We start from the raw sequence: 14,923 nt of genomic DNA, 5'->3' as shown, positions 1-14,923 counted from the left end.
CCTCACACTTTGCTTTTATCCTTGTGGTTTGTGGTTATCAGTTGTTCTCCCTTGCTTATTTTCTCTGCCCTATATCATCATGGGTGGGGCTATTTCTTCTCTACTGATACTATCCCCTTCTTTTGGCTATATTTCTATGTGGATTACTGCTAATGAGTTCCAGCCCTGCAGCTAAGGGATTTAGATAGAGACCAGTGTTGATTTCTCTGTGTATTCCTACACCTATAGTTTGTTTTCTGTTTCATTGTTAGGAGTTTACCCTTGCTTGCATTGATTATGTCTGATTTGTTCACAGGTTTTATGGTTCTACACGTTGGATCCTTGTCTATTTCTTCATGCTTACCTTAATGCGATTTGTATTGTCAGCTTCCTTCCTTCCAGTTCATTAGAAGGTCCAAGAAACAACTCAATAGCCTTTCAGGCAGACAGGTCTGAGTTGTGGGTTTCTAGTTGTGCGGATAGGGATATTCCACTCTGTGCAAGAACTATTAGGGTGTTGTGCAGCTAGGGATGCTAGTCTGTACATGACTGCAACCAGTAGGCTGAAGGTTTGATTGCAGTTAGAAAGGCTACTATACCTCTTTACCCATGTTGGAATACTAATGTGCATAACAACACCCCAATTTATCCAACTAACACTAGAGGGCCTGGCTGCATCCTGCAAAAAAAAAATGCAATACAAATATGAAAAACTAATGTATAAAATACATGAGATATCGGTTATATTTTGGCCATAATAAGCTCACAAGCCACATCAAGTGTATCCATACTTGCAAATTTCTACACTAAATTAAAAAATAAATGGCTTACAATAGGATTCCAAGAATTTCCACAGAAAAAAAATATAACCTTACCACACCAGGTTAGATTACCAATGCACTAGCACAGACCTGGGCAAGGGGCGGCCCGCAGGCCACATCCGGCCCGCCTACTCTCTGTGACCGGCCCACCTGGTTTAGGGCGTCCTTGCTGGCCGGTCAGTGATGAGGGCAATCTGACTGTTGTCCGGAGCACCAGGCTCCGGGAGGCCCGTGGTCAGATTGCCCTCATCACACGCTGCGTGCCGGGCAGGGAACAGAGGACAGATCCTGCAGCGCCACACAGTGTAGGCACTGGCAGCGGAACGCAGGAATTTGTCCTCCGTTCCCTGCCCGACACTTTTCTCTGTGACACATGCGCGCCCTGATATCGTCAGTATGGCGCGCGTGTGTCATTTGAAAAGTTCCTGCCCGGCAGGAGAAGAAGCTGCAGCGGCGGGACCCGTACGGAGAGAAGCAGGGGGCTCCTAAGAAAACAGCATCGGCGCAGCCTGGGCATGTAAAAGAGAAGCTGCTCAGCGGGGGGCTTGTACGGAGGTGCCTGAGGAGGGGACAATAAGAAGAGACAGGTGAGTGGTTACTAGTAACCTGCGGGGACAATGGGGGGTGGGCGGGGGTGGGGGAAGGGGGGTAACTGTTGACAAATATTTGGGGTGTAGGGGTGTAGTATATGGGAATGTAGTTTTACAGGTGTGGTATATGGGGGGGTGTAGTGGTGTAGTATATAGTGGTGTAGTTTTATAGGGGTGTAGTGCTGTAGTATAATACAGGTGTATATAGGGGTGTAGTATTATACTACACCCCTATATACACCTGTATTATACTACACCCCTATATACACCTGTATTATACTACACCCCTATATACACCTGTATTATACTACACCACTACACCCCTATATATACCTGTATTATACTACACCCCTATATACACCTGTATAATACAGGTGTATATAGGGGTGTACTGGTGTAGTATAATACAGGTGTATGTAGGGGTGTAGTATAATTCAGGTGTAGTATATAGGAGTGTAGTATAATACAGGTGTATATAGGGGTGTAGTGGTGTAGTATAATACAAGTGTAGTATATAGGGGTGTAGTGATGTAGTGATGTAGGTTATCACAGGTGTAGTATATAGTGATGTAGTGCTGCAGTTTATTACAGGTGCAGTATATAGTGATGTAGTATATTACAGGTGTATATAGGGGTGAAGTATATAGTGGTATAGTATATAGAGGTGTAGTTTATTACAGGTGTAGTGTATAGAGATGCATATTACAGGTGTAGTATGTGGCGGGTGTAGTGATGTAGTATATGGGGATTGTGTATGTATGTATACATTGTGTGTGTGTGTGTGTGTATATATTATATACACACACACAGTATATATATGCGTGTTTGTGTGTGTATATATATATATATATATATATTTTATATATATATATATTTTTTTATATATATATATATATATATATATATATATATATATATATTGTATATATATAAAACCGAGTTAATTATATTAGTCCGGCCCTCTAAAACCATCCCAATTTCTCATGCGGCCCCATGGGACAATTAATTGCCCACCCCTGCACTAGCAGAATGCAGCAGACTCGCATAATAAAGGAGGGGGCAGCACAAATGCAAAATACCGATGAAGCAGCCACTCACAGATCCTCTAAATCATGGAGGGGTTGGCTGCAGAGAGCTTACAAATCATGGAGGGGTGGCTGCCTAGTATTAAATAAACACAGATGAAGCCTGTATAAAGTGTTGGTCACACAGTTATGTGTGATACATGGTACCTGGCCAACAGCCTATTGATGATGCTTTCATGGCTCAGTTTGGGGTTTCGATCCGGTGACCTATTGCTGCATGGTTGGTTCCCCTGTCTGCTGAGCTATTGCCTTTTTATTCCCTCTTCAATTGTCTGTGTCCTCCTTTTTGGTCTGCTCCTTTCTAGGTGTTTCTAATTTCCCTTTGTGGTTTGCCCTATCAAATGTTTGTTCACCGTTCACTGCATTTCTTAGCTGGCTATATCTCTTGGTAGACTTGTATCAAGGTGTTCCAGCCCTTCAGTTTAAGGGTTTACCGTATGGTAAACACCACTTGAGTGCCTGCTGTGAATTGGTTTGTTTTCTTTCTAGCATCTATTCCTTTTACCTTTTATGAACATTTTTTGTTTTCTCACTCTAGGTTTTTGTATCCTCCTGTGAACACCTTCCTTTAATCTTGTAGGCAGTGTGTAGCAGCTTTCCCTCTGGTTCTTCAGGAGCTACGACAATGCCCTCTCTGGCGTTTTAGGGATTCAAGTCTGAAGTGGTGCTGTTAATTGTTTTACTAATCTGTACAAGGACCTGTTGTGAATGTCAGTTATGCTTTTGCTGCTGTGAGGTTCCCTCTTGTGGACAGAGACCAGGTGTGCTGGAGCAATGGGCGTTTCCATTGCTAACTCTCTGCCTATTTATACCTTGGCCTAGTGGCAGGCTAAGCCGCTTATCATTGTCCTGTAGCTCTCCAGCCTTTTCATCTTGCTCCAGAACACATCTATCCCAGATAAGTGCTTGGTTCTTTCTTATGTTGTTTTTGTTCTTTTGTTCTTATCTGGGTTGTCAATTATTGTAGTTGTTTTCAGTTTATTCGCATGCAGGAATCTTTCCTCTCTGTTGCTTTGCTGGGAAGCTCCCTGCAGATATGTTTGGAGTTTTGCTCCTATAAGTCCATGTGTTTGTTGCTTCTTGAATTTGTAATTGTTCCTGTTTTCTGTTCATTGGTTTGACAAGAGCGCCTGATATAGGACGGAGTGCAGATCGTGCGATCTGAGGACCTTTTTGTACTATCAGGTATTTGGGTTTTTGTAGGGTTTTTCTCTGGCCACCATCATCCCCCTTCCTATCCTTTCCTATTTAATCAGTGGGGCCTCACCTTTGCGAATCCTATCATCCATCTGTGTATTGTATTTTCCTATATCACCGTAGTCTTTGAATGTGGGGCGCTTGCTATACTTTTTGCGGTCTATTTCTGAGGCAGAGAGTTATTCATCCTTCCTACCTTTAGGATAGCTAGTTCTCTGGCTGGGTTTGCGGTGCATAGGATGTTAGTTCTCCCCTCGGCTACTTCTAGTGTTGATGGTTAGTAAGGGGATGGCGGCCAGATTAGTTGCCAATGCTCTTGTCACCTTTTTGCCAATAATCTATTGTGATCTTCCTTGGTTCCAGATCATAACAGGGTCCATTTGAATGTGGGCACATCTTCTCCCCGTAAAATTTCTTTCTTCTTGTCCGTTACTTATGTTTGAGTGTGTGTATTTTCATAAAAGACGCCCATACTATTAGATCAGGCGGGGTTACCAGCACTACATGAGTGTGCCCCACAATGACAGACACTCCAATTCACTCAACTAACGCTAGAGGGTCTGGCTGCATCCTGAAAAAAAATGTGCAAAAAAAGATGAAAAATATAATGTATCCATGTTTTAATCCTAATAAGAAAGCTCGCAACCCACATCAAGGGTTCCAATATTTGTGAGTCCCTACACTAAATTCAAAAATGGTTCACATTAGGACATAAATTTTAAAAAAATCTCACAGAAAAAGATAAAACCTTACCAACACCAGTTCAGATTACCAATGCACTAGGAGAATGCAGCAGACTCCATGAAAAAGGTGTCCAAGGAAGCTCATTATTTTTTGTTCCAAGCCAATGCAACGATGGATGTCCTTCCTGGTCTGAGTCTCCCAGGTTGCTGTTCCCAGTAGTAGTGTTGATAGAACCAATGGAATAATGGTTGGTGTCCAATATAACTTTCTTACAGACCAGGATCAGGGCATCTGTGATCTCTTGGACAGATTATGTCACTACTTGGCAGAATCAGATGAGTTGATACATATGTCCCAGAGGTTTTCAATCGGATTTAGTTTTGGAGAAAGTAAGTTCAAATAAATGCCATCAATGCCTTTATCATCCAGGAAATGCCTAAACACTCTCTAGCCACATGAGGCTGGGCATTGTCAAGCACCAGGAGTCATGCAGGTTACACTACACCAGCATAAGAATTGACAATGACACTTAGGATTTCATCCTGGAACATTACAGCTGCCAGGATACCATTACTATCACACGGAGGCTTCTGCAACCCATTCCCAGACCATCACTGATCTACCGTTAAACTGGTCATGCTGAATGCTATTGTAGACTGCATTATGTTCACCACAGCGTTTCGAGATTCCTCATGCCTGACAAGTATGCCAAATATGAATCTGTCCTCATCTGTCTTATCTGCCGATTTGTGTGTTCCTTGAAAAATTACAATAAGCCTGAGTCCTGGATTCTATTCAATTGTCTTAAGATTTTACTGAGAGACACAGTAGAGCTTCTTCTGACAGTACATGTGTAAAAAGGTAATAAACTGGCATGGCATGGTGAGCAGAGGTTCTATTGCAAGAAGTCGGGCTCTCTTGTCACTCTCGGTATTTGCTTCTTTTAGTTTGGCAAGAATCATACATAGTATTAGCCTGCAAGTGTTCCTCTTGTTCCCATTAGAACAAAGGAGCAGTTACCGGTTTTGCTTCTAGGTTGATGCCTTTTAATGGCCCTGTCATCAGTCTTTGTATATTAGCCTGTGTCCTGGTTTTCATTGCATTGTTTTGAGACTTTACTGAGAAACACAGTGAAGCTTCTTTTGATAGTATATGTGCAACCTGAAGACGCTGGATGTAGTACCTCGTGATGTACCTTGGAAAATGGCAATAAATTGTCATGGGGAGCAGAGTTTCTATTGCAAGAACTCAGGCTCTCTTGTCACTCTCTCTTTATTTGTTTCTGTCAGTTTGGTAAGAAGCGTTCAGAGTAGTAGCCTGCAAGTGTTAATCATGTTCACATTAGAACAAAAGAGCAAATACCTTTTTGCAGTTAGGCTATGTGTACACAGTGCATTTTTCGCAGCGATTTTGCGCATTTTTCGGGTGCGTTTTTGGCCTCAAAACTGCATGACTTCCCCAGCAAAGTCTATGAGTTTTCATTTTTGCTGTTCGCACACAACTTTTTTTTTAAGCTGCGTTTTTGAGCTTAAAAAAAAAATGAACATGTCAGTTCTTTCCTGCGTTTTTCTGCGTTTCCCCCCATGCAATGCATTGGAAAAACGCAGAGATCAAAACCGCATGCGTTTCTTGCCGCGTTTTTTTGCCACGGTGCGTTTTTGTGTGTTTTTAGCGGCCAAAAACACACAAAAACGCAGCGTCAAAAAAACGCAGCGTGTCCACATAGCCTTAGGTTGATACCTTTTTATGGCCCTGTGTGGCAGTCTTTGTATATTAGCCTGTGTCCTGGTTTCTATTCCATTGTCTTGAGACTTTACCACACCGACACAGCCACTAGGATTCAGGTGCGGGATGCAGATTTTAAAGGCAGTATCCTGCCACTACAAGACGCTGGGGTGTCATTTCAGCCACATTCATCTTAAAGGCTATATAATTATAAGAACTCTGCCATTTCAAGACGCCGGAGCCCTATATTAACCTTCTCCAACTACAAGGCTGTACAACCATTCGAACCCTGCCACTACAAGATGCTGCAGCATTAGATATATAATCTTTATCTTGAAGATAAACCTATCTTATCATTATAACCATTGGAATACGTGCCATTTGTTTACAACATATCCCCAGGTCTCCTATACTACTTCTTTAGGTTATATAACTATAAGAACCCTGCCACTACAAGACACAGGAGCGTTTGAGTCACTTTCTCCATCTTGAAGGCTATATAACAAATAGAACCCTGTCACTACAAGACGCTGGTGCGTTATATTAACCAGGACTTATAAGATATCTATCATTACATTGGTTACCACTAATGGATACAGGCACGACAGCACCTCTTGCAGTCTATATCTGAGCGACAACGTGAACAAGACTCATGCAGGGTCGAAACGTTGTTTTTTAATTGCTCATTCCCGACACCACCTACTGCCCTGTACCACATTTGTGAATAAAATTTGAACACTTTTTGTAAAAAAAACCACAATTACCCTCCCTTCTCCCGAACATGCTCTGAATATGGCTGGCTGCATGTGGGCAAAGAGCCAAACTTGCCAATCTTTCCTCATCCATTCTACTTGTTACTTAAGTTTTGCCCTTTCAGAGTGTCTGATCTGCTTACTTGAGTAACTAACACCCGAGCATTTTAGTGCTCACCCATCACTAATGAAAGTACCAAATACCAAACAGAAATAGATGTTACTTCAAGACATTAAGCATTAAACATGAAGCGCACATAGGACCAGGGTGGTTGCCTGTTTTGGCAGGATCTCTTGTGGAAACACTTGTTATTTATTTCATCTTGATGTCTTTATACTGTCATGATATACGTTACTACGCATACTTGTGAAATATGTTTCTGACATCAAGTTGTGTATTTTTTTATCATTTATATATTAGCCATACCCCATCTCCTCTGTGATTATAGCCATATTTCCTCTTTTCTTGTCATCTGTTTTAATCTTCTGATATAACATGTTGTGTTTATGAACTGTATATATGTTTTTAATATTGTCATTGTCCTTTTAACCTCATTAGTAAAATCATGCTTTTGTTCTAGTCACTAGTCTTGCACCTTGCTCCCATCTTTTTTTCTTTTTTTATTAAACTCTGTGCTAATTAAAGACTTTATTCTATTGGATTATTTATTTTGTGTTTTTATTCGCAGTTTTAACTATTTTTTGTAGGATTCGGTATTTCGTTACAAGATTATGAAGGTTATTACCATGGTTTGACATACCGAATTCTATCATAAAACTACTTTCTACCAATCTATTAAAGCTCTATGTGTATCTTCTTAAAATGAACCTGTCAGGTGCAATATGCACCCAGAGCCACGAGCAGTTCTGGGTGCATATTGCTAATCCCCGCCTAACCATCTTTGTATACACTAGCATAGATAAAGGGCTCTTTAGAAAAAGTATTTCTATAGATTCCATATGATATGCTGATGAAGCCAGCAATTAGTTGCAAGGATGTGACTTCCCCTGGCTAGTCGGCTCCCTTACTATGTTAGTACATCCCTGTGGACGTGCTAACATGCTAATGAATATGCTGCATCAAAGGATGATCTCACTCACCTCTCCGCCGCCATCGCGTCCGAGTCCTGAATTTTGTCTCAGTGCGCATGATCCCAGAGTTTCGGTCATGTGAACAACAGGAGTTTGAATGAGTCCTGGCTTCAAACCCATGTAGTGCGCATGACCGAAAGTCTGGGATCATACGGACAGAGACGAAATCCATGACTCGGACGTGATGGCAGCATAGAGGTGAGCACGACCATCCTCTGACACTGCACATTCATCAGCATGTTAGTACACTTACAGGGGCGTGCTACCATGCTAAGGGGGTCGACTAGCCAGGAGACGTCATGCCCTTGTGACTAGTCAATGGCCTCATTAGCATATCATATGGGATCTTTAGAAATACCTTTTCTAAAGATCCCTTTATCTATGCTAGTGTATACAGGGACAGCTAGGCAGGGATTAGCAATATGCACCAAGAACTGCTCATGGTTCTTGGTGCATATTGCACCTAACAGGGTTCCTTTAAATGTAATTATTTTAAAAAAATAATTGTTCATGAAAAAAATCCATTTTGTTAATGACGCCTGTTTGTTATCTTCTGTCTTTTAATATTAGATATGGAAGAAAAGTCACATACCTGATTTCAGCTTTTGGAGTCGGATTGTGTGGAATTGTTGTAGCATTTGCACCAAACTTTTACGTTTTGGTGTTTTTCCGCTTTCTACAAGGTATTTTTGGGAAAGGAACCTGGATGACATGCTATGTTATTAGTAAGTAATCACATTATTATTTTAGGTAAAACTATGAACCAATATAGTTTGATACAGACATATCTTTTATGTTACAGTATAAGGTAAAATACAGATAACACCTTTTATCTACTGTAGGCAAATAAAACATATGAATAAATGTTAAAGTGATCTGTTTAACCCAAAAAGGAGCATAAAGCTTTATTTTAAAGACTAAACTTGATAAGTTGTCAGTATTTAAAATGGCTGTTCCAGGATACTATAAAGATGTTAGGAGTCTGTTTGTATGAGCATTGGACAAGCCATGCACTAATCTTGTGGACACTAGGGTCCTAATTCATCAAGACTGGAATTCGGCACTTCTGATATTACTCCCGTTATAAGCTTGCTTATGATGCAAATAATGAATGAGGCAAAATAAAGTAATATCAATGTGTCTTGTTAGAATGTCACTTGCCTGCACAGTAACTGGAGTAATGTGGAGGCGACTGAGGAAAACTGGATGATCTCATTGGTAATTCTAGGACGTAACGACACTGGAAATTTGCCTGGCATGTATAGTTGAATATATTATATAATGGCAGATTTCAGAAGCTAAATCTAGAGATGATGATCAATCCGCTGAAAATCCACTGTGGGTCAAATCTACTGAAATTTGCAGGTCTCTGCAAATTTGAACATTATGCATTTTAATTTACGAGGATAAAAAAAAAAAATACTGAGCGTATTTGCACATACGCTTTTGAAGTCACAATTAGAGATGAGCAATATTTGAATCAAACCGTTCAGCAATTTCAAATTCGAGTTGTTTTGGGCGATGTTCGAGTCATTCGACGAACTCAAACGCTTTGCTTCACATTTGGCTGTTCGAGTTACCATTCGATAACGGTTCAATCACCAAAAGCGTAGCTAGTTAGTAGCTGGCTTTTCACGGTAATACTGTCAGTCACTGTTAATAATGATATTATCAATATTCAATGTATAGTGTGCGGGGGGGGAAGGGGTTTAGATCAGTGCTGCTGAGTGCTGAAAGAATGGCGATCGCCATTGTTTTTTCCTAACCGCACGTACAGTGGGACGGGCCATGTTTCATTGGCTGTGCATGTCACATGTCTTTTCCCCATCGCCACCATTATATCAGTGCTGCGGGTGTGTGTCAGTCACCGCTCCCACTGCTGCTGCTGTTGTGGGCGCTATACACTTATACAGTGCAATCTACACATCGGTTTAGGGATTAGGGACTACTTGTAATTTCAGCCCTTTTCAGGGCTAGATTAGAGCAGTTCATAGCCATTTTTGCTAGGCAGGTCTGTGTCAGCGCTGGGCAAGGGTTTTTCACAGCGTCTGTCTAAATCAGCTCAGGCAATTCCTTGGGGCATAGTATCAGCGTTTGTGATAGTCAGTGACGTACCACTGCTGCCAAGAAAGCTACCCCACCTCTCCATTTCTACTAGCCAATTTTTAACTGCATGTATACCAGGCAATTCTTTGGGGCATTGTATCAGTGTGTGTGATAGTCAGTGACCTACCATTGCTGTCAAGAAAGCTACCCCACCTCTCCATTTCCACTAGCCAATTTTTAACTGCAGGTAGTCCAGGCAATTCTTTGGGGCATAGTATCAGTGTGTGTGATAGTCAGTGACGTACCACTGCTGTCAAGAAACCTACCCCACCTCTCCATCTGTAGTAGCCAATTTTTAACTGCAGTTAGTCCAGGCAATCCCTTGGGCATAGTATCAGTGTGTGATAGTCAGTGGCGTAGCACTGATGTCAAGAAAGATACCCCACCTCTCCATCTGTAGTAGCCAATATTTAACTGCAACAAACAGTTGCCAATTTGTTCACATACAAAATGAGTGGCAAAAGGCCAGATGCTGGTGGAAAGGGGAACAGGCGTGTTGGAAAGGAAAAAAAAGTTTGTGTCCTTGGGGTAGGTGGTAAAGCAACAGTAACATCTGCTGAAGAAAGACCATCTTCCAGCCAAAATAAGATGTCTACTTCTTTCCGTGGACAATCTGATATGATCCCTTTCTTACGGACACAACCATCGCTACCAAATGTAGATGAGCCACAAAAAGAGCAGGTGCTTGAATGGATCTCAACTGCTCCATCAAGTGGCCCCTCCTCCACTTCAACTTCATCAACATCCCAAATACTCCAGTCCTCTGAGGTGTTACCCCAATCGCACTTGCTTCCTACAAGCACTCAAATCTCCACCCTCCCTGCTGAGTATGGGGTTATAGAGATGGTGGAGTCTGCAGAGCTGTTTAGTCACACTATAGCCTGGGATTCAGAGGTCTGCCCCAAAGCTGCAGTGAGTCCAGACAAGGAAATGATCTGCACTGATGCCCAGAAGCTTTGTGAGTCGGATCCAGGCCCAGATGAAGAAGGTTCTGAGCATAATGTAGACCCTCATTAACAAACTGTAACTCCTCTTGGTGGAGATAATGAGGAACATGCTGATGATGATGAGACTCAGATACCTGATTGGAATGACAACTTGACTATTCGGTCAGGGAAGGAAGAGGTTGGCTCTGAGGACGAGGGGAGTGAGAACACACAGGGTGATGATGAGGTTGGAGATCCCACTTACTGTCAACCCATAGTCAGCCAGTCGATGAGGTCAGCAGAGGAGATGGAGGAGGATACTACTGATGACGAGGTTAGGTTGCGCCTTCCTCGACAGAGATGAAGTACTGGAAACACGTCAACAACTGCATCCTCAGCCACAACTCTGCCTCTGAGCAGAAGTCAGGGTGACTCTGCAGGTCGCATGGGCTCTAAGCCTTGCCTAGCCTGGTCCTTTTTTGACATTGCAAAGGATCACCCAACTCGTGTCATCTGTAAGATTTTTTGCCAATCTCTAAGTAGAGGCCAAAAACTCACTAGTTTCAGTACTTCATCCATGAACCGTCACATAGATATGGAGCATAAGTCGCAGTGGGTAGCTCACTGTGCTACAATGCGTCCTAGCGGAGCGGGCCAACCACCGTTTGCCCCATCAAGTGCATCCGTGTGCTCTTCATCCTCTGTGACTGTGGGGACAGCAGTCACATATCCTTTTGGACGCAGACCTTCCACCTCTTTACCCGCAACAGGCAGTGTGATTGGCAGGTCGCCAGTTGTTTTGGAAGTGGAAACAGCTGCTAGTGTTGAGCTCTCTCAGACATCGAGAGCACCACCTTTTGATGAAGGCAACATTATGTCTCTGCCTGCACTTTCCTCACAGACCAGCAGTTTGCCAGGGACACCCTACTCAACACCGGGGGAATGTGACACACATGCCTTGTATGGCTTGGTGGCAGCCAATTTGTTGAGGAAGGTGCAGGAGCCCAGGAAGAGATTGAGGATGAACTGGCAATGGGCATGGAAGACTCAACAGATGAGGGAGACCTTGATCACATTTCTGTTGTGCAAGGTTGGGGGGAGAGGGCAGAGGAAGGAAGCATGATTCTCACCTCGTCACCACCAACACAACAAGGACTTGGTCCTCCTGGATGCGCAAGACACATGAGCGCCTTCTTGCTGCACTACCTACAACATGACCCTCGGATTCTCAGAATTCGAAGTAATGCTGACTACTAGGTTGCCGCACTCTTAGATCCCTGGTACAAGTCAAAATTTGGCGAAATAATTCCTGTCATAGAAAGGGACGCACGTATGCAGGAGTATCAGCAGAAGCTGTTATACAATCTTAGCTCGGCTTTTCCACTAAACACCAGTGGAGCACAGAGTGAATTTCACAGTTCTAACTTGCCAACAATGGTGGTACTGTCGAGTCATCACTCAAACTGTACCAGCAACACCGTATCTGGTGGTAACAGCAATTTCATTGAATCGTTTCATGAATTTTTAAGACCATTATTTGCAAGGCCACAAGACACAAAGAAGTCTGACACATAGTCAACTCCTGGAGAGGATGATACTGGAGTATCTCCAAGTGAACATCGATGCCATGACTGTGCAACTGGAGCCTTGCTCATTTTGGGCTTCCAATCTGGAAAAATGGCCTGAGCTCGCCACTTATACCTTGGAGATCTTGTCGTGTCCCGCAGCCAGCATTCTTTCGGAATGTGTATTCAGTGCTGCTGGGGGTGTGCTGACAGATACGCGCACGCGTCTGTCCAGTGACAATGTGGACAGACTAACGTTCATCAAGATGAACAAATCTTGGATCCGCAAGGACTTTTCTACCCCAGTGTCATCCTGGGGAGAGTAAAGGCTACTGGATTTTTTATTGTGCTTCATGCAAATCAACATTTGAAGTTTGCTACTGTGGGACAATTGATGCCAGTTAAGTGGTGTCTGTGGCCACATTTTTGGAAAAAAGGGAGACTCTTGTTGGAGTCCACTTGCTTTGTTTTAAATGATCCAAGATGAAGAAGTCGTGGATCCACAAGGACTTTTCTACCTTTGTGTCATCCTGGGGAGACGAAAGGATTGTAGATTTTTGATTTTGCTTCATGCAAATCAACATTTTAAGTTTGCAACTGTGGGACAATTGATGCCACTTAAGTGGTGTCTGTGGCCAAATTTTTTTTAAAAAATGGAGAGTCTTGTTGGAGTCCACTTGCTGTGTTTTACATGATTTTAGAAGGGCATGACATGCCTATATCTCTGTCTCCTCCTTTTACTCGTCCAGCTCTTTTCTTTCAGCATGAGTATATGTACTTGTCACTTTTCCATGTGTTTGTGGTGTCTTCTGAGTCACCTTTGGGACACCTTAGAAGGTGTTTTCTATGTGTTTGTCTGTGTTTGTGTTTGCCTGCTATTGTTTTCAATGGGGTTCGACGGTGTTCGATGAACGTTCGACGAACACACCCGCTGTTCGACGAACCGAACCAAACTCAAACACTAGGGGGGTGGCTCATCTCTACTTGAGAGTTCCGCCACACCTTTATCGCCTTATTTATTCCTTCCTTCAAAGTCAAATTCCATAAATCCAAGCCCATATCATTTAGGTGAATCTTATCCTCATGTAGGAAATCCGAATCAGGTACCTCCAACTCGCTATTATGCACAACCACGCCACCATTTCTGCTCACAAATATGGAAATGGATCTATTAACTCTCCCCCTCGTCCTATTAATTCTGTCTACCGAGCGAGCATTCCACCAAGTAAGGCGCACCACGATTTCTGACCATACTATGACCACCTTAGCAAATAGTTCCTGAAGCCTCAATACATTTTATATACCTAAGTCCCTAGATGATCGGACACCTAGGTCATTACCCCCAACATGCAACACTAAAACATCCGGGGGGCGATCCAGTCTAGCATAATTATGGAGTTGAGGTAAAACTTCATTCCATAGCATGCCCCTAATTTCAATCCAGTGCACACTTGCCTTCTCTCTCTTGGGACCTAAAAATCTACCTTCAGGCCTTTGGTGCCCTTGAAGTGCGCCCCAGTACATGATCAAGTGCCCCATAATCCATACTAAACTTGCGTCCATATCTGTAGAAAATAAAATTAGACACACCACAAGAAACAAGACAACAAAACCAACATTTGCTAAACTACAGACGTACATATGACTTGTACCTATTAGATTCCCAATGACCAATCAGCTTCCCCACACTCTTAGTTAACCCCCACCGAGCTGCTTCTGTTGCCGCCTCAAGAAAGAATGGGACGCAAATTCCTTATGATTCAAACCTAACCAAGTTAAAACCTTCCGAAATAAAGCGCCACAAACTAAAATATGGAAAGAGCCCTCCCATTCTGGTGAATTAAAAATGAGTCCACCATTCTATGCTTCCGCACTAAATATTCTCGGACCCATATTAACCAACCCGGTGTACTGGACACGCTGCAGACCCCGCTACTCCAAACAAAACCATCTTCTGTTCTTTGCATGCTTGGTCCGTTTTGGACCGTTGCAAAACACAAATCACCCGATTCTGAAAGAATTCCACGTCTCCGAACAACAACCCATCCTGTGACAACACCGTTCTGCTGATCAACTCACTAATTCTGAAGGTCCCAAAACGTGTCAATGAGAAGGCGACTTGAAACAACTATACCTCATATTTATCTACACAGACCCCTTTCAGGACATCTAACATGGACCCCAGCAATGCAAAAGAAACTGGTATTCTACGGTCCTACCCATAAAATGGATTTTGTTGAACTAAAAAATCCTTTGTCACATCCACTATCTCTCTCAACCTAAATCAAAACGACAAGCCTGCCATTTTCTTTATGTTTGATCCTGACACTGCTCTTGAAAAACAATGAACGATAAAATATTACAACAATGTGAAAAGATGACTACTCACCCCTTTTCTGTC

The 14,923-nt window shown here is 42.6% G+C and overlaps 1 protein-coding gene across 1 annotated transcript in view; it reads left to right on the top strand.

Moving 5' to 3' along the window:
* The window catches only part of SLC22A3 (solute carrier family 22 member 3), a 387,524-nt gene that overhangs the window by 224,463 nt on the left and 148,138 nt on the right, over nt 1–14,923 (top strand). Inside the window, exon 3 of the mRNA XM_075339784.1 lies at nt 8,496–8,650. Within this exon, the coding sequence (XP_075195899.1) occupies nt 8,496–8,650 (155 nt within the window). The remainder of the gene's footprint in view (nt 1–8,495; nt 8,651–14,923) is intronic.

Source organism: Anomaloglossus baeobatrachus, chromosome 3, assembly GCF_048569485.1.
Source record: "Anomaloglossus baeobatrachus isolate aAnoBae1 chromosome 3, aAnoBae1.hap1, whole genome shotgun sequence".
Lineage (NCBI taxonomy): Eukaryota > Metazoa > Chordata > Amphibia > Anura > Aromobatidae > Anomaloglossus > Anomaloglossus baeobatrachus.
This window is presented reverse-complemented; position numbering and strand designations above follow the sequence as displayed.